General features: G+C 38.2%; 1 protein-coding gene across 1 annotated transcript; it reads right to left on the bottom strand.

Moving 5' to 3' along the window:
- Positions 1-8,330: 8,330 nt before the first annotated feature.
- pla2g10 (phospholipase A2 group X) lies at positions 8,331-15,636 on the bottom strand. The gene is made up of 4 exons (XM_034088355.2): positions 15,566-15,636; positions 12,139-12,307; positions 11,411-11,517; positions 8,331-8,648 (listed from the first exon to the last, which is right to left on the bottom strand). Exons 1-4 carry the CDS (start codon positions 15,609-15,611, stop codon positions 8,500-8,502), a joined length of 471 nt encoding a protein of 156 aa, XP_033944246.1. The 5' UTR covers positions 15,612-15,636; the 3' UTR covers positions 8,331-8,499.
- Between the last annotated feature and the right edge of the window lie 3,236 nt (positions 15,637-18,872).

The following is an 18,872-nucleotide window of genomic DNA, read 5'->3' as shown; positions in this document are numbered from 1 at the left end:
GAACCTACCTGGCAATAAACCCATTTCTAATTCTGATCTTTTTGTCCTCTAGGTTGCACTGCCACGTCTACAGTAGCACAGAATGGACAGAGGAAACATGATTGGGCCTCAAGTTTTTTGCAGCCAATATTCATTCTCCTACAACTTGGGATAGGAGGGTGAGTGAACAAGTTATCCATTGGTTGGAATTTACCATTGTTAGACGTACTAAATCCTGCACACTGCTCCTTCAAATTGACAATGTGAACATATGTCGCCATTTTGTAATTTCTGTTATTTTCAGTTGAGAATGTTTCAAAGTAATCTTAAAAAATTCAACTTACTTTTTGTTTCTACTGTTTACAAGTATGATGTTTAAATATGAAATGCTGCATTCATTAGTTGTAATTGTTTCCTAAAGGTCATTTTGTGGAACCCGTTTGATTGGAAAATGTTAGAAAGCTGTAAAATAACAGTATTCTCCCTGTAGAACTTTAGGTTCTGTATTTATTTTAGAGTTTGATCATACAAATCTAAAAAAAAAAAATGTAAAAGACTTTTTCTCATCAGAACTTTATTTACGGTATTTTAATGTAACATTTTAAGACAATGGATTTTGAAAAGAGAGGAAAGTTTCCTCTAAAATCTTTAAGGACAATTTCTGTATACTAATTCAGGGTTCCCACGGTACCTGGAAAACATGGAAAACATGGAATTAATTTTTTCATTTTCCAGGTATGGAGAAGTCATGGAAACTGAGCAAAAGTGAACACTTACATGGAAATAGAAACAGTTGTCCTGGAAATTGTTATTGGATGAGGTGTAAAATAGTAATAAAATGAAACTATTGAGCACAGAATTAAGATGAGTTTATAAAAACACTTTACATGTGAACAGCTTTTACTGTAGATAGAAATGGATGATCCCATGTTGTAGAGCATGCTCTTGGCATCCTATATGGTATATTGGATGTTGGAATTTGATGCAGGCAACTTGGTGATATGGACTTTAAAAGTATAGTTTCGGATTGGTGGACTTCAGGAATAATAACGTTACTCGCGATCTCAATAGAAGGGTCAAATACATGCATTTCCCAGCCAACACGGGAGCCTTGACATCTACAGTGAAACTTCTTATGCAAGTTTATCCTCAAATGTAAGTAGCTGTGTTTAACTGTGGTAAACTTGGGTTTATCAACGTTAGTTAGTAAGCAGTGCAATCTTGCTAACTAGCTAGCAACTTGAGTTTGAGTTTGTTTTGAATTTGGATTTGTTAATGATGGTAAGCAAGCACATGGAGTGCAATCTTGCTAGCCAACATTCAGTTTGCTAACTAATTAGCTAGTGTTGGCTAGCTTGCATTGCTAGCTAACTACCAATACATTTTCACATTAGGCTGTGACATTACTTCTATACTAGTTGACATAAATAGTCTAGTCTTAATACATTTTGTAACATTCATTCTTATATCTACTTTTAGCTATTTTGTGATTTTTCGTTTTTTTCTTAAAAAAATGATACTAGAAATAGGAACATTTGGGGTGAGACATTTTTGAAAAATCATTGATCATGCCAAGACTGATTCTATACATCTATACTGTTAAGCTAAGCTTACTAGTGGGGTTGCTGCACTGAGGAACCACAGGGGAACCAGCCTTATGTTTCCCCTTGTAGGTTCATTAGTAAGACTCATAATCTCAAATGTGTGATGCATTACGGGAGTGAGTGACAATGACACGCGGCAGATTCAAGTCACATTGGAAAGATGACTCTCAATACAAGGACTGGATTGGAGAGGTACCAGGAGGAGATGTCCACAAGGCTTATTGCAAGTTTGCCGCAAGTCATTTGACATCAGCAATATGGGGGTCGCTTCCCTCAAGAGCCATTCAAAAGGACAAACCCACACCAAGTTAGCTGGACAGCTAAATAATGAAAGAAGAATGACAGATTTCTTGACTACAAAAACAGGAGAGGGAAGAAGCGGCCCAACAAGCCAGGATATCGAAAGTGACAGTCAGGTGCCCAGTACCAGCAGTGAACAGCCTACGGAAAAAGGCTCTGGAGCTCAGGGGAAAACATTTTTTTCAAGCCAAGCTGTATTTGAAGCAGAGATTCGCTGGGTCATGAAGATGGTCAGGTCACACTTCACAAGCTTCAGGGGCCTATAGATCATCACTTAATATGGTACCTGGAAAATCAGGAGGTAGCATGGAAAAAAATTGCAAGGCAAGCGTGGGAACCCTGTAATTGCTTTTGCACTTTATTTCAGTTAAAGTATGTTTACTTTCATTTTATGGTTTTTGTTTGGCAGCCACTGCTGCCAGTCATTTGACCGTTTTTTTACGGGTTTTTTGCCCGTAGAAGTTTTAGTGCTGTACTTTTGTTAAAGGTTATTGACTGTAAAAAGAGCAGATAAATCTGTAAAATTACAGTGTTTTCCTGTAAAATCTTTAAGGACAATTCCCGTAGATTAATGTTATAAGTTCGATAGGATTCTATAAATTATTTGGTGGAATCTATAGTAAAATTCATAGGTGAATTCTATAGAATATTTGCCACTATCTTGCAGTATATTCTACAGAAATTCTATAGAAACATCAATAGAATTTTCTATAGATTATTTTGCAGAATCTATAGTAAAATCCATAGGTACATTCTATAGAATATCTGCAAACATTCTATAGTATTCTACAGAATGGTATTCTACTGAACAGTTCTATAGAAAGCATCCATGGGGTTTTCTATAGGATTCTAGATTATTTTCTACAAAAAAACCATCTACACAGTATATATTTTCTATAGTGCTGTCAAAATTATCGCGTTAACGGCGGTAATTAATTTTTTTAATTAATTGCGTTAAAATATTTAACGCATTTAACGCATGTGCAGAATGGCCCGCCCCATACCTGCCACCAGCGGCAGCGCCAGGGTATGGCTGGGGTAGGCTACACCCATACCAAGAAATGGCTTAGCCCCACCATGAAAAATGATATTAAAGTAAGCAAAATAAATTCTGCCAACTCTCACGGAGTAAATTGCACAGACAGCAGTTAGTAATATTGATTTCAGTAGCCACGGTTTTGAAAACTTTTGTCACGTAGTGATCGTCTTCTCAATAGAACATCTTTGATAACGGCGTGGTGTTGTTGCAGGAAGTCCCGACGGAGAATACTTTTGCTGTAGTTCAGGTAACACATAACTAACTGGTACGCAGGTTATGTGCTTAATCTGAAATGCGTACCGTCACTTGTGTCACAAAGCGCATTTGCGTACCGACGTACTTGTGAAGCTTTTCCAGAAGGCGGTTCGATCACCGGACGACAGAGTCGGTCTCCGTGTGCACAGACAGGGCTGCTGTTAACGTCGGTCTGTACAACGGACTTGTGCCAAAACTACGCCAACCGGCTGCGGAGGGAGACTCCCCCCCTCTCTGGAGAACTGCGCTAAAACAGCTGATCACAACGTTCACTCTCTGTGGTCACGAAGTACTCCACTAGCCGCCGCCGCCCCCCCCCCCCCCCCCCTGATAGAAATCAACACGTAATGAATTAAGACCCCACGGTTTGATGATTGATAGGTGTGTGGGTTGTCTTTCATTTTGACACGCAGAAAAATGTTATAATAAACATAGATAGTGATACTGTATGTTAAATGGATATATCCGCCTTCTTTCATTTATCTTTCCATTCCCAACAATATACATAAATAAATGGCATATTTTGGACATAGTTCGAATGGTGATTAATCATGATTAATTAATTTTTAAGCTGTGATTAATCTGATTAAAAATGTTAATCGTTTGACAGCCCTAATTTTCTATAGTACTATAGTATTCTATAGAATCTATAGTAAAACACGTAGGCAATTTCTATAGTTCCTGTAGTATTCTACAGAAAATGTCTATAGAATTCGTCCATAGATATAATAGTCCATAGTCCATAATATTAGACATAATGAATAAGTTAAACTTTAAACATCCATGACTTAAACACTTTATCCAGGATAAAAGCCACATAGCTGCACCTGCAAGGTGAATACAGCTGGCAAAAGAAAAAGTGTTTGAATGCGTACATTACAGGTTTATGATATCACTGCCCCGTCTAGAACACGATCTGACTTTAATTACATTTGTCTCGAGTGTTTTGTCAACTTAATGTGTTGCTTAAAATAATACTTCTGCATACAGTCTGTGACACTGTGAGTGTTGCACGGCCAGATACGGCTCAGCTGACTCAGATAAGGAGATATATGATACATTATGAAGTGATATGCCGCGGACTGCACTTAATGTTACTCTGATCCGGTTACTTATGTTGTGGCAGATATTTAAGTAAGCTTTCTTAACGCTAATGTTATAATAGTCAGATTGCTCTGAAGATGGGAGGCGTCTTTCCTGCAATGGCCGTTTTTCTGTATTTCCTTTCCCCTGTAATATGACTTGATCGCTTTAAACTCCGCACACTGAGCTCTGATTGGTCAGCAGGCGGTGCTTTCACTGAGTTGAGCTCTTAGCCTGCAACCTGACCTGGTCCCGACCAGGTTAGCCGCTAAGCATAAGTTAGCATGGAGATCTAGCCTGCTAAAAAGAGAACCAGCTTCGTAGGACCGGAAAGCCGGAGTTTTCCCTGAATTTAGCCGGCTAAGCGAAAATCCTGCTTCGTAGTATACCCCCCAGTTGTTATTCATTAATTTTAAATAATTGAAAAATACAGTTAGTTCATCTGTGGTAAATTATCACAATCAATGTGATATAAACTTGGAAACCACACACCATGTTATACTAGCAGTCCAAATCTTCTGCTGGTAGGAAGTCATACTTTTTTCTGCACATGGTTGTTATTGTTTATGTTTTGAGCTGTGTAAGCCAGGACTTCATTGTGTTCCATCTGGCTCTCGGCTGGGGAGCCAAACAGTGGATTAAAGAACGACATTAGCGTGGAACAGGCTCAGTCAGCTCGCCCGGGAGAGAGATGCTCTCAATCACTGTGACCACCACGCTGTCATGCACATGTGTGGATGGGCGTTTCCACAATCACAGGATTTCCTCAGGGGGGCCACACCACTTCAGAAATCTTCATATGAGGTCAGTTTGGAACCAGGGTTTGTATGCCAGCTCTACAACTTACCAGGCAGCATAAATAGAATACAGATGAATGTTATCCCTGCGGTAAATTACATTTCGTTACAGTTGCTCTATTTTGGAATGAAATAAAATATGTATAGTAACATAGACAAGTAAAAGTGTGCACATTATACTCATACATTATACCAAAAAAATACGTGTATCACAATGTATACAATAGTGTATCATGAAAGTAATGATATTATTTTTGAAAAAAAAGACAACTGCTTAATGTAATGCAATGATCCATAAAAGACAGAAGATACATTCCCATGAAGGTGTGGATAGGATGCGTATGAAGCACAAACAGACGGTGTGATGTCGACACTTGGCGACAGAACACAGGACAAGAGAGAGATCATCAAAAAGTCGAGAGCTGAAAAACTGGAAAGGCCACAGTCCTCATGAGACAGCTTCTTTCGGACAATTTAATCAGATACATCTGACAAAACAATGTTGGTAATCTTTATCCTAAACCTGTAACTTGCTTGAGAAAGCCTGTGTTAATCCATAAGTAAGGCTAAATAGATGAGGGTACTGCAATTGTGATGTTTCATATCAGTTTCAGATCTCATGAATTCAAACGGCTGCAGTACGGACTCATAATGCACTGCAGCTAAGAAAAAGAGCACATTTCATTTTGGCCATGGTTCAATCATTTTATTTTCCTTTTACTTTCGAGATCACATGTGTTTTTATGTCATCATCAAAAAACGATCTGTATTCCAGATTAAAAAGTTCATTTTATTTTTCTGATTTCAAATGAATTATGTACATTTCCAAAGAAAATCATCCCATTATCCAGGGGAAACAACATTGTTATTCCAAGATAATGACACCAATGGCTTGTATTCTCGAGGACACAAATACAAGTTAGTTGTTGAAAAAGGAAAAAAACTGAAAAATAAAATGTCATGGCCATTGATGGCTTCCATAAAAAACAGGTTAGTTAATGTTTATTTTTATACAACACAAGATGTTTACATGTTACGGAAGCCCCGAAAGGCAATGGTTAGAACATTAATTTTGTTTGTTGAGATCCCAAGAAAACAGTTCATTAACTAAACATGATAGGACCTATCTCTTCATCTCGGTAAAACAACATTTGGTATTTCCAGATAATGACATAAATAACCTTTCTTCTTGAAAACAAAAATTATGGATGAGGAAATAAAGTAGGCTACTTGAATGATTGTCATTACCTTTTAATGAGAGGGAAAGACCATTTTTATTTGGAGATAATCACATAAATAACTTGTGATCTCGAGAAAAATAATAAATGCGAACTTATATCATTGGAAAAAGGGAGGGGGAAAAACATGGCAGTTGATGGCTTCCTAATTATTACTTTAACTACACAGTGGTTGTATTAATTGCATTTCCATACCTTTTTCTTTTTGTTTGAACAGAAGTAGAACAACACACTTTAACAGGACAGTGGGACTCTGATTGAGGCGTATGACTTCCATAACTTCACAGCTCATGCCCGCTGAAAGTTGGACACAATCGGGCAAGTATTTGTGGGTCAAGACCCAGATACTTATTTCCAGTCCCGGGCTTTGGACACTGCACCACGGCATCATCTCCCATTTCAGTCCACACTCGACAAAGAAACTGAGTTTCCCGTGTGAACTCACGGACGGAGCTTCGCAGCGTAAAAACTCACTTGAGCAGTCACATCTGGGAGGGCTGTGTTTACTCTGATTACAGCCGGGTGGTCATGTTTACTGGGTGTGGGGGGGAATGGGGTTTGGACTTGAGAGTGGGACTTTCACTGGGGAGGTTCCCAAGCCAAATCCAAAACCAACTGGACCAAAAATAAATCTAATTTAGTGCATGTAAACATTCAAACACTCAGTCAACAACAGGCCACAAGGAAATTCAATGCATAATCACTTTTTTTTATATATTTAAATAATATATTTTGTATTAACGTTAGTCATATTAAGACTCTTATTGTGCAAGGATGTTTCCATAAATGCATATTTCCTGTTGTGTCAGTGGGCTTCAAGTGTACTATTTGTGAATATGGCACCATCTGCAGGCCAATGTTTATAGACATCATATAATAACCAAGTGATGATGAACAGCCAATGACATCACATGAGATCACTTAATAGCTATTTATTGACCGTGGTGAAAAGTTATTTTAAGTATTACAATCTGTAAGAGTGTAGTGGAACTCTAATGCCTTTAAAGGAAGTGAACTAAGACCTGCAGCGACAATATTTCATACATGGGTTTTGGTGGTAAAAAAGGAAAGAAAGTGTCACAGCAGATTTTAAAAATAGCAAAGTAGGAAAACCTCAGTTTGCACATTGGCTTTCCAAATGTCCAAGAACCCTATTTTTAAACCCCCACTGAATCAACATTAGCCATAAAAAAGCTGAGTCAACGTCAGAGCTTCAATTCGAGCAATGCCCTGCACAGTAATTCAACAAATAAAAGTTCTGTTGTTGTGAGCAGCAGCTATCTGATCGTTCCCTTCCGGATAAACATCTGACATCCGGGTTGGGTTTTGTCTGAGTTTCGGCAGAGGAACGCTCAAGTTGCCTTTTCATTGTGTGATTCTACTGCAGCTTGGAGTCAAGATAGGGTGTCTGCAACAACTCTATATCACCCCATACACACTTCCTTATCGGTTTCAACTTTAATTCAAGAGTCTGATAACAGTAAAGAAAAACAATACAAGTCAGATATTTATGCCATTAGCATGATTAATGTTAAATGCTTTATTTACAAAAGGCACTTGTATTGTGTCAGTAAACTGATACTGGACAAGCATTTTCAAACACCTTGCTGAGGCCTTGCGCGTGGTATTGACACCATGTGCAGAAACTGCCATTTTTGGAGTACTACCTGGCCACCGAATGATGAGGAGGAAAACTAAGGGCAGTATAGCCTTTGCATCTCTATTAGCACGTAGAAGAATACTACTAGAATGAAAATCCTCGTTAGCACCTAAAGCATCTCTTTAGATCTTATGTTGTATCTGAACTTGGAGAAGATTAAATATAACCTGAGGGGCTCATCAGAAATATTTGAATCGGTCTAGGGCTCTGCGATAGCCCATAGCTGAACTAAAGACACTAAGTTAAGAAGGAAGGGGTGACTATGCATGTATTTTATTATTGTATTATACATGTGTGTGTGTATATGTATGTATGTATGTAAATGTGTATGTATGTAAATGTGTATGTATGTATGTCATGTAAATGTGTATGTATGTGTGTATTTTTCTTTTTTTTACATTACTTTATTTTTACCTATATATGTATTTATTTATTTATTTATCTACTTTACTATGTAGGACCGGGAGGGGGGAGGGAAGAATATCCTATAATGTAACTCATTGTGAAAAAATAAATAAAAAATATTTTAAAAAATAATATTGTGTCAGTAAATACTACACATTGGATGGTCGTGGCCACAGAGAAAATCTGGCCATAGGGCATATTTTCGGTCGAAGGGTGCTTTTCTCAAACATTTGGCAGCGTTTCTGTCACACTTGCACAGCATCTTTTCACATTTGTCCTCCAGATCATCTGCAATAAAGAACACACATGTCTTCCTTAAGTGTTTAAAGTTTTCTCAACAACATTGTGTTAATGTTTATGCATTCTCCCTAGCTGTTCGTTTCACAAACAAGTCTAGCCTTATTCAAAACCACCACAAAAAGAGATCACAATTCCCCTGTGCTGGCATCACTCCACTGGTTATCTGTTTCCTTTAGTATCGAGTTTAAAGTCCTTTTATTAACTTACAAAGCCTTACATCACCTAGCACCTTATCTCAGCGATTGCCTTTCTTTTTATGTTCCAACAAGAACCATTAGATCCTCCACTGCCCTGCTATTAGAAATCCCAAGGGTATCACACAAGAGACCTGGGGAGGCTGCGTTCTGTTTTCACGGCCCTAAACTATGGAAGAGCCTCCGTGTGGATCTTAGAACAGCAAACTCTGTTGAAATCTTTAAAAGTCAATTAAAAACCTATCTTTTTAATGTGGTTTTTATTTGGGTTAACTTTCAATTCCCACTGGTATCATTAGTGGAGTGCTGTGCAACTGTTTTTTTGTTTCTTTAATGTTCTTCTTCCTCTTCCCCATGTTTTGCCGTCGAACAACTTCAGCCTACTTTCAGCTATAGAAGCCATTCAAATATCAAAAATATTCAGCCTCCTCAGCACATGATGAGAAACTTTACATTTTTTTTAAACTTTTTCGACTTTTTCAAAATATTCAGCTTTTTAAACTCTTTTTTTTAACATGTAACTCAATGGGAGGAACCTTCAAATCCTCTTTTACCTACACCGTGTGCAAAATGACACTCCTTCCACAGCTGTTGAACAGCATTCACACTAGTGGAATGCTGTTGAACACACCACATATCTAACTCCTTCAGCCTACTTTCAGCACAGCACTCCACTAATGTTTTTCTGTTTCTTTAATGTTCTTCTTCCTCTTCCGCATGCTTTGCCGTCGAACAACTTCAGCCTATTTTCAGCTACAGAAGCCATTCAAATATCAAAAATATTCAGCCTCCTCAGCACATGATGAGAAACTTTAAAAAAAAAAATTAAACTTTTTCGACTTTTTCAAAATATTCAGCTTTTTAAACTCTTTTTTTAACATGTAACTCAATGGGAGGAACCTTCAAATCGTCTTTTAGCTACACCTTGTGCAAAATGCTACTCCTTCCACATACTTTCGGCTTGATAATTCATTCCAACTTTGTTCCCTTGTGTGTGTGAAATGATCACAATCATCAGCTATTAAAGATGTATACAGATTTTTGATATATTTTACAGTTTTGAATTATCAACATTTAAGTTTTGGTACATTTTCAGGCCGTTTTAGATTTTATAATGGGTGTCTATGGAACAACACTTAAAATCCTCTTTTACCTACACCGTGTGCAAAATGACACTCCTTCCACAGCTGTTGAACAGCATTCACACTAGTGGAATGCTGTTGAACACACCACATATCTAACTCCTTCAGCCTACTTTCAGCTCCAGAAACCATTCAACTATTAAATGATTCAGCTATTTCAGTACATTGAGGCTACAGTTTGTTGTTTTTTTAAACTTTTTTTTGAAATATTAAGCTTCATCACTATTTTTCCAACTCTTCCAGTTTAACATTTCACTTTCGGGTTTTCAACAAAGTCAGTGCAATGTATTTGAGCTGTAACAATCTTGATTCAGATAATTTAACTTTTCTGCATTTCTCCGCTAAGTTCAGCAACACACGTACTTAGCTAAAAGCAGCTCCAGAGACTAAATAACATACTAATAACATATTCAGCTTTTCAGCTATATTCAGCAACAAATATACGCAGCTTACAGCATTCGCACGTATTTTCAGCAGGAAATGCATTTTCTAGTTGTCCATGTTTTACTGTATTTAGTCTGTTTTGCTTTTATTTACATTTTTATTTTAACCTATTTAACATTTATTTTCAGCTTTACTTCAAGGGAATATCATTAGGATCACTCGGATCACTGCTGATGTTCTATCTTGTTCTGTATTTATTTTAATATTGTTGTTATGTTTTCTTCTTGTTCTGTAAAGCACTTTGGGCTGCTTTGTGCATGACATGTGCTATACAAATACAGTTTATTATTATTATTTTTTGTTAAATATACCCTATATGCTAATGTTCAGGTTCTTGCAGCCCCCCCCCCCCCCTAGCATATCACGTCAAATGTGTTGGAGCACTAGCCAATAGAAGCGCAAGTTTAACATAATGATGTTGTTATGTTGTAGGAAGTAAACACATGACTCCACAGGCAGGGGGGGGGAAGTGTGTGGGAAAGGGAATTATAGCCTTTGCAGACCATTTACATGCACAGAAACCTATATAACACACAACAGGAAAGGGAAATCCCTAAAGAGTATAATAGGGACCCTTTAACGGATCATTTTCTAATCTGAGAATTTGAGTAAATGTGACTACTGAACAGAAATTGTGGATATAATAATTTCCTCTACATTGAGTTATTTGAAGAATGTCAACAGGCCTCTATTTTTGGTACTTGAGTGTGTACACCTTATTAAGTCTGCTTCTATTTATATAGAGGCATCACCATGGTTTATGGGGGCTTAAATATATGTTACAAACATCCTGTCTTTACCCTCCAATCAGCTGAATGTTTTTCATAGATTTTTCCGTACATCAAACAGAGCCTGATCTGTGTCTCACATTCAGATTTACCCAAGCACAGAACATTATGTGTACAGCAGCTGTCTTACTTCTACAAACACAACATATTAAGCATGCATAAGCACAAAAGAAAATCAATACCACACTCCGCTTCCTTGTCCTCACACTTCCACTGATACTGGTCTGTTTTGGTTTGGCACCCAAGAAGCTCTGCATCTCCATAACAGCAATCATGTCTGTGGCAACACCTGTGATAGACAACATGATATGAGTTTTATTTTGAAGGCTGAACTCCAGACTAGGCAATGTCAAAAAGCAGTAGGTGGGTAGTCACAGCACTGTGGTTTCAAACACACCATGGCTATTTTAAAAGGCAGGACAGGATCACCACATGAGTTTTCACAACAGATAGTTAGCAGTTCCCTGGTTTGAGGGGGTTTCGGTGGCTTGCGGCGAAGACGGAAAAAAGGAGACGATTAGGATTTGGGTGTGGAATTCTTGGGCTTATTTCGAAGTACCCATTGGAGTATGTGAGTCTACTCAATTTAAACATCACTCCTTCCTTTTAACCCATCGGCAAGCATCTGTGGTTCAGACACAGGGAAATGGAAACTGTGTGTGCAGGAGCAGGATGGAGGGGGACTGAGAGGAGGAAATAATGTGCAGGCATGATCTGTGGAAGGGCTGAATTACATCCTTTGCATCACATAATGTATAGTTAGTCCATTTATAGGGACAGCTGGATGTTTACAGCCTGCTACACGCTATCATCATGTGTCCAGATATCCTTGGAAATAAAAACACAGACTTGACAGACAGTGTTTTTTAAAAGAGTGTGATTAAAAATGAAATTCAAGCCGAGGCCTCACCAGTCCGCCTTGTCTCTGGGCCAGCCTTGCCCCCCCAGCCCACAGTAGCATCCATACATCATGTAAGCCAGAGCAGATCTCCCCGTGCTGCATTTGATGGTTCCCGCCAGCTCCAGTAAGCCTCTCTTCGTCCGCTGGGAGCTGCGCGTCACCGCAGGGGCCACAGCCACTGCAGAGTGAAGAAAGAGGAGGAACAAACTCTCGTCTCGTAAACAACACTAACATACCATATTCTCTGGATGTGTTTTTATGGTAAGGTTTTAAAAATATGGTGTTATATTCATGGGTAGACATAATACTAGAAATTGCCATCTCTCCAACACAATTACCATAATCAAGACTTCTTTGTAGTATTTAGGGGTGTCACAAAATACCAGTTTTGAAAAAAAACGGTATTTTGAAATTGTGTTAGCAATAAAAATACATAATTAAATATAACGAAAGGCGTCTCAAGTCATCAATCATATCACTTTGTGTACACTCTCCAGCTTTCCACTTGTATTTTAAAGGGGACCTATTATGCAAAATCCACTTTTTTATGTCTTTTATGCATCAGCATGTGTCCCCTCTGTGTTAAGAGATTCTGAAAGTTTCTGGAAAAAAGATTCACTCACTTTTTGTCCTGATCCATTTATATTAAAAACCTGTCTGATCAGATTTTGGACACTTTATGATGTCATAAAGATGTTTTGGCTTGTGTAACCATTAGCCAATAACTAACCAATCTAACCTAATCACCTGAATCTCCTCCTAGTGCACCATTGTGTTCTTTTTAGGGCCAACAACTTTAAATAGGCTTGTCTGTTTGAGCAACTGGCTCAGTGCAAAGAAGTACACAGGGGAGAGAGAGAGAGAGAGAGAGAGAGAGAGAGAGAGAGAGAGAGAGAGAGAGAGAGAGAGAGAGGAGAGAGAGAGAGAGAGAGAGAGAGAGAGAGAGAGAGAGAGAGAGAGAGAGAGAGAGAGAGAGAGAGAGAGAGAGAGAGAGAGAGAGATTCCAGGTTGTTGTGTTGAGAATATTCAGGAGAATATTAGTCATTGTTCCAATGATAATAAACAAACATTTGCATAAAGCATATTTGTCCACTCATATGTTGATAAGAGTATTAAAAACTTGAAAAATATCCCTCTAAGGTACATTTAGAACAGATTAAAAATGTGTGATTAATTTGCCATTAATCGCAATTAACTATGGCCATCATGCGATTAATCGCGATTAAATATTTTAATCGACTGACAGCCCTAGTTCTATCGTTGGGAGTGGCTCTTTATTTTCATCTAAAGTAACAGACCCAGAATCAGCACTTCTGAAACAGGGCTGAAACAGAGGGGTTTATAGGATGCTCCAATGATCTGTTTGGTATTTGGAGCCAAACACTTCAGAGACATCTTTTGTATATATCTGAGACCTATAATATATTGATTGTTGGGGAAATATTTTTCCAAGGCCCATAACTTTGACCCAGTTTATCAGTTCGTACTGACCTCACTGAGCTCAGGCACCTGCAGCCTTGGCTGCTGTGCTCTCAGTGCTTTGTCTCCCTGTTCCTGCCTGATGGCGTCAGCTGATATGTGGTGTTATAGTGCTTTGCCTGTTTTATCTTGTTATGCAGCATGTTGACGATTCTCTCAGAACCAGCTAAATACATGGGTCTAGGGGTAGAGATCTTCAGAATTGGTTTGGCATCCGCTGTGTCGTGGCACACGATATGTCTTGTGAATTCTCCGGCCGAAGCTCCAAATAAACCGCCAGTGTTTGCCATCAAAGTTCCTGCTCTCCTCGTGTCTCTTTGATTCTCGTCTCCATTGCTTCAGAAGTTTCCATCACATTGATGAAAAACAGTATAATAGGGGACCTTTAAGTTTGTTTGGCCTTGACAATTCTGTAGTGAAAAACTGAAATTGGTGTTATATTTTTGTACACCATGTTATTAGGTACACCTACAGTAGACTAAATGAGTACTAGTCCAGCAGTAAATCCTACCTTCATGAAGATTATAATACTCTGTTGTTGTTGTTGTTGGAACAGTTTCAAGAGAGGAGTTAAACAACTTTATCAGAATCAGAATCAGAAACTGATTTAATGCCAGGTAGGTTCACACGTACAAGGAATTTGACTTGATGTCATGGTGCATACATAAAACATTTAAAACAATATTTTTAAAAGTACACAGATAGCGAACTATATTAAGAACAACAAAGCGCACAAAAACACCGAAGCGGCCATCTGCGGCACCATCTTAGTTTTTGCCATTATGATAACTTATGATGATGTGCTGTTACATTGTATGCTTTGTAGAGGTGTTTCTGTTATTTTTCCAACTTCTACAGTAAATGGCTCTTCTTTATTTTTTTAAGGCTGCATGACTCTGCTACAATGTGTATGATGTGCTGATATTCGTATATGCACATATCATTCAATCTCTGTATCATATGTCACTATCACATTTTATTTTGTGAAAAAAACAGTTCCTAAATAGCCAACTTAGTGGCAACCGCTGTCTTGAAAGGTATTCATTTGTTTTTCACATGCATGTGTTTCTAGAGTCCCTCTGAAAACCCCGGAGTTACAGTAAAGTAGTAAAAAAAGACTTAACTTTACACTGACTCACATCTCACACCAGAAAGCTTTACTCTGCCTCAGAGGTGGGAACTAACTAAGTAAATGTACTCAAGTACTCAAGTACAATTTTGAGAGACTTCATTTTATGCTACTTAGTACTTCTACTCCACTACAATTCAGAGGTAAATATTGTACTTTTACTCTACTGCATTTATTTTTAATACCTTTCGTTACTATAGCAGATTTGATATAATAATGTGAAATATAATCAACTCTTAAATCATACTTTAGTATGGAGTAAATTCACAAGATACCCTGCAGTATACAAAGTAACTGGCCTTTACCAGCTTTGATAAACACTTTAATGCATCAATAATCAATAAAGTAACCTGTTGGGGATTTATAACTTACGTGTTCGTCTTTAAAATCAAAACACATCATATATAATAATCTGAAATGGACCAAAATGCATCGTGAGTACTTTTACATTTTGTACTTTAAGTATATTTGTAATGCTAATACTTTTGTTCTTTTACTTGAGTAACATTTTAAATGCAGCACCTTTGCTTGTAACAGAGTATTCCTACACTCTGGTACTGTACTTCTACTTTCACTTAAGTACAAGATCTGAGTACATTTCCCACCTCTGCTCTGCCTGAACACCTGAACCAGGCTCAGATTTGAAATGGTGGGAAAGTATTAAATGTTGTAGAGGAAAATAGATTGAATTTGTTTGGACTTGCTCCCTTAGAATAACACTTCGTCCTCCTTGAGGCTTTAACCTGCAGCTCACTGTGCCATGAAAATAACTTATCAAGCAGTTCCTCAGTAGTTTGAGTTCATCCACAAAGTTAAAACTCTCCTTACCAGATAACAGGAGCAGTATCCGGCAGAAAGCAGTCATGGCATGCATCAGGCTGAACTCCACACCAAAAGCTGTTCACTGACGAAAGTGGAGCATTGACTGAGTGGAGTGTTTTTTTTAGAAACTGCTTCAATAATCTCCTGAGCATCACCATTGGCCGGAGGCTAATCCAGTGTTAGTCTAACGGTACGCCTCCTGCTGGACACAGCCTGCCTCTCATCACATCTATGGCAAACAGTGTTAGTGTGATTAAAGAGATGTCTTTTCATTTCTCCACAGATACCTGCCAGCCTGTTTTGACTTGTTAACCTGTGTGCTGCATCTCCCCTGCCACTTGAACATTGCTGTGATTGTGGTTCAAATCAAGTTAACACATAACGCTCAAGTCATTCTGAGCTTCAGGTGTCTGTCACGGTCTGTTTCTAGATGAGGTTCTTAAATATTTTTTGCTGCTAATAATTTTGTGCTCAAGTAACATTTTGAAAGCAGAATGTTAATATTTCTGCACCGCAGTATTATTACTTTTACTTAAGATCTGAGTTCTTCTTACTTTTATGTTCTTGTCATTTTGCAGTTGGGTTTTTAGGGTTATGCCAATGTGAAGTATTACTGCTTAGAACATTTTTTTAAAACATGTGATCCTTGGGCTGAGAAAGATTCAAATTAGAGATCACCAAATCTGGAGATGTGTGGTATTCACTTGAAACAGAGAGAATGCAAACATGTATTCTTAAAATTAACTTAAAGCTGTCAGTAAAAACTACAATATTTGTCTTTGAGATGTATTTGAGTAGAAGCACAAAGTAGCACAAAATGAACTAGCCGAAGTAGCCTACATTTACTTACAATATATGTGGTAAATGAATTAAACAAATACAAAACAAGTATTAGTACCTTGACTATGAATTGAGGGACAGATTTTAATTATCTGAAGGTCTAATTGTTGCTTTTCCTTTTTAAGCAACACATTATATGACTCCACTTCCTCCAAACAAATGCCTCTAGATTTACAGATTATGGTAATCATACTCTAATAAAATAGCTTTCCCTTTGTAATCATAAAGACTGCCTCCATCTCCCTTGTAAATAAACATGTCAGTGTGGGGAACAGATCTTCTCTCCATATAAAACAAAGTGCCACTATCATTATTGTGAGTATGATTTACAGAGCAGCACTCCAAGTGTCTGAGTTCCACCGCTGAGATTGTTTATTTGACAAATTGCTGATCTGAAAATGGCATGAATAGTGTCATATCTTTGGGTTTCATCTTTTTATTATGTTTTCTAAGAGTGTATTTCCAGCTCTGTTGTGCTGGGCTCCATTGTCATTCATAATTTGGTAATGTCAGGGCATCTAAATCATAAGAGTAGCAGGATAACAGGGGACATATTCACAGTGTTTAGTGATTTAGCTCCTCAGTCAGGCTCCTGCACAATGTGAGATAAGCGCCTCCTCCTGGCAGTTATGATATGCACTTCATGAGAGCAGACACATCCCTCGATACCCGTGAATCTGAATATTTTCAGCTCCATCCATCGCCTCAAAACATCCACTGAATGTTTAGATCACATCAAGATGAATACATCGGAATGAAAAGCTTGCAAAAGCCTCAAATGTGCAGTAAACACAAAGAAAGATGCTGACAATTGATGGTGTTTAATATTTGGTTTCTCTTCATTAGCATCCCCAATGGCCTTTGGTGAAATACTCCTGTTTGTGAAAGGAGAAAGGAGATAGATGCACATTACCAAATGATCAAAAAGAATAATAATAATCAGATTCAAAAGGAGTTTCAGCCTGTTATTATAATTACATTTGGAATAAATATTATATTAAAAGAGAAGTCATCATTTATTACATTCCTCATAACAATAATAATATTCATGTAATATTATTAGAATAAAGGGTTCTTATTTCCAATATAATTGTACAGTTGAATCTGCTAATTAAATTAATATTTGAAGGTACAAAATGTTCTAAAAGTAATGCATTTTCTTCCTGAGCAAAATAATCCTTGTTTAGCCGATACATTGTCATGTCCACTTCCCTAACAAAATAATGTAATCAACCACGATACAATGTGTGTTGAGGAGCAGATTTAATTTGTGTGTGGTATGTTTTTTTTATAAATAAATACATTTGTGAGGTTGGGCCGCCTTAATGCACGGGCTAACCTGGGCTGCAGCCCAGGGGCCTACGGAGATCGGGGGCCTATCATGAGCCAATAAAAAAAATTCACAATATTTTTTTTTTTATTTCGGATGTTTTTTTTATAATTTTAAATAAACAAAGTCTTGGCTTTCAGAATATGAAACTTTTATTTCCAATATCACACGACAAATACATTTTTGAATCTTGTAAAGGGAAGAAGACAGCTCTCACTCGCCACTCTGCTGTTCCTCAGCGACGCCCCCCTCCCTCCGCTGAAATTATGAATGTAAGGCGTATAGTAATCATAGATAACACGGCAGGGTCCGTTACAGTTTGTTTTCATCTGATTTCAATTAAACAAAGTCTTGGCTTTCAGAATATTAAACTTGTTTCGGCAAATTCAGATTATAAATACAACTTTGAAGCTTGTAACGGCATAATTACAAGCGGAGAACGGAGTAACTTGACGTCACAGCAGGCATAACAACAGCCGGTGTTTCTCGTGAGTGTTTTCCCCGGGAAACAAACACAATACTCATCAGAATGAGAATATGTTTCACATGTGACTTATTAAAATTGCGAGTAATTGAGTGACAGATGAAGGTTGTTTAGGAGAAAATGTCGGAGAAGAAAAAGTTTGAGAGTGGCGCTCAGAAAAGGAAATTGTTGAGGGAAAAGGAGTTTCGAGACAAGCAGCTATTACAAAAATGCCGAAGCTTACAGGTTATTTTAAACCTGTAGGCCAGGATGAGGAGGAAGGACAGATGAGTTCTGTACCGAGCAGCAGCGGTGCCATCCGCGGGGCCTCAGAGCCAAGTAGGCCGTCTGGTTCTGATAGCGATGGAGTAGCGGGAGAGGAAAAACAGACAGGAAGGACATTATCCGTTGGAGGAGATGAGAGGACGACGAGGACTTGCTACGTGGAGGGGAGCCAACGGCAACCGGACAGATACATGAGGGAGGCCCGATACGCCACTCATCTGGAGGAGAGGACCAGGCGCGCGTAGAGCAGATTGGAGAACTGCGATCACAGAGCCTGCCGAGGCTATAAATGACTTTGATTTGTTGTTTAAATAGGGGGCCTACAAAAACGATCAGCCCCAGGGCCTGGTGGCAGGTTAAGGCAGGCTTGGTGAGGTACAATGTAAGTGTGTGAA

Source organism: Pseudochaenichthys georgianus, chromosome 8, assembly GCF_902827115.2.
Source record: "Pseudochaenichthys georgianus chromosome 8, fPseGeo1.2, whole genome shotgun sequence".
Lineage (NCBI taxonomy): Eukaryota > Metazoa > Chordata > Actinopteri > Perciformes > Channichthyidae > Pseudochaenichthys > Pseudochaenichthys georgianus.
The sequence above is the reverse complement of the archived record's forward strand: the minus strand, read 5'-3'. Positions and strand labels throughout refer to the sequence as shown.

Coding starts and splice junctions, on each gene's coding strand:
- pla2g10 (XM_034088355.2), bottom strand. CDS start 15,611: ATGCATGCCATGACTGCTTTCTGCCGGATACTGCTCCTGTTATCTG. Junction 12,308..15,565: donor GATACTGCTCCTGTTATCTG/GTAAGGAGAGTT, acceptor TTCACTCTGCAG/TGGCTGTGGCCCCTGCGGTG. Junction 8,649..11,410: donor GGACAAGGAAGCGGAGTGTG/GTATTGATTTTC, acceptor TCTTTATTGCAG/ATGATCTGGAGGACAAATGT.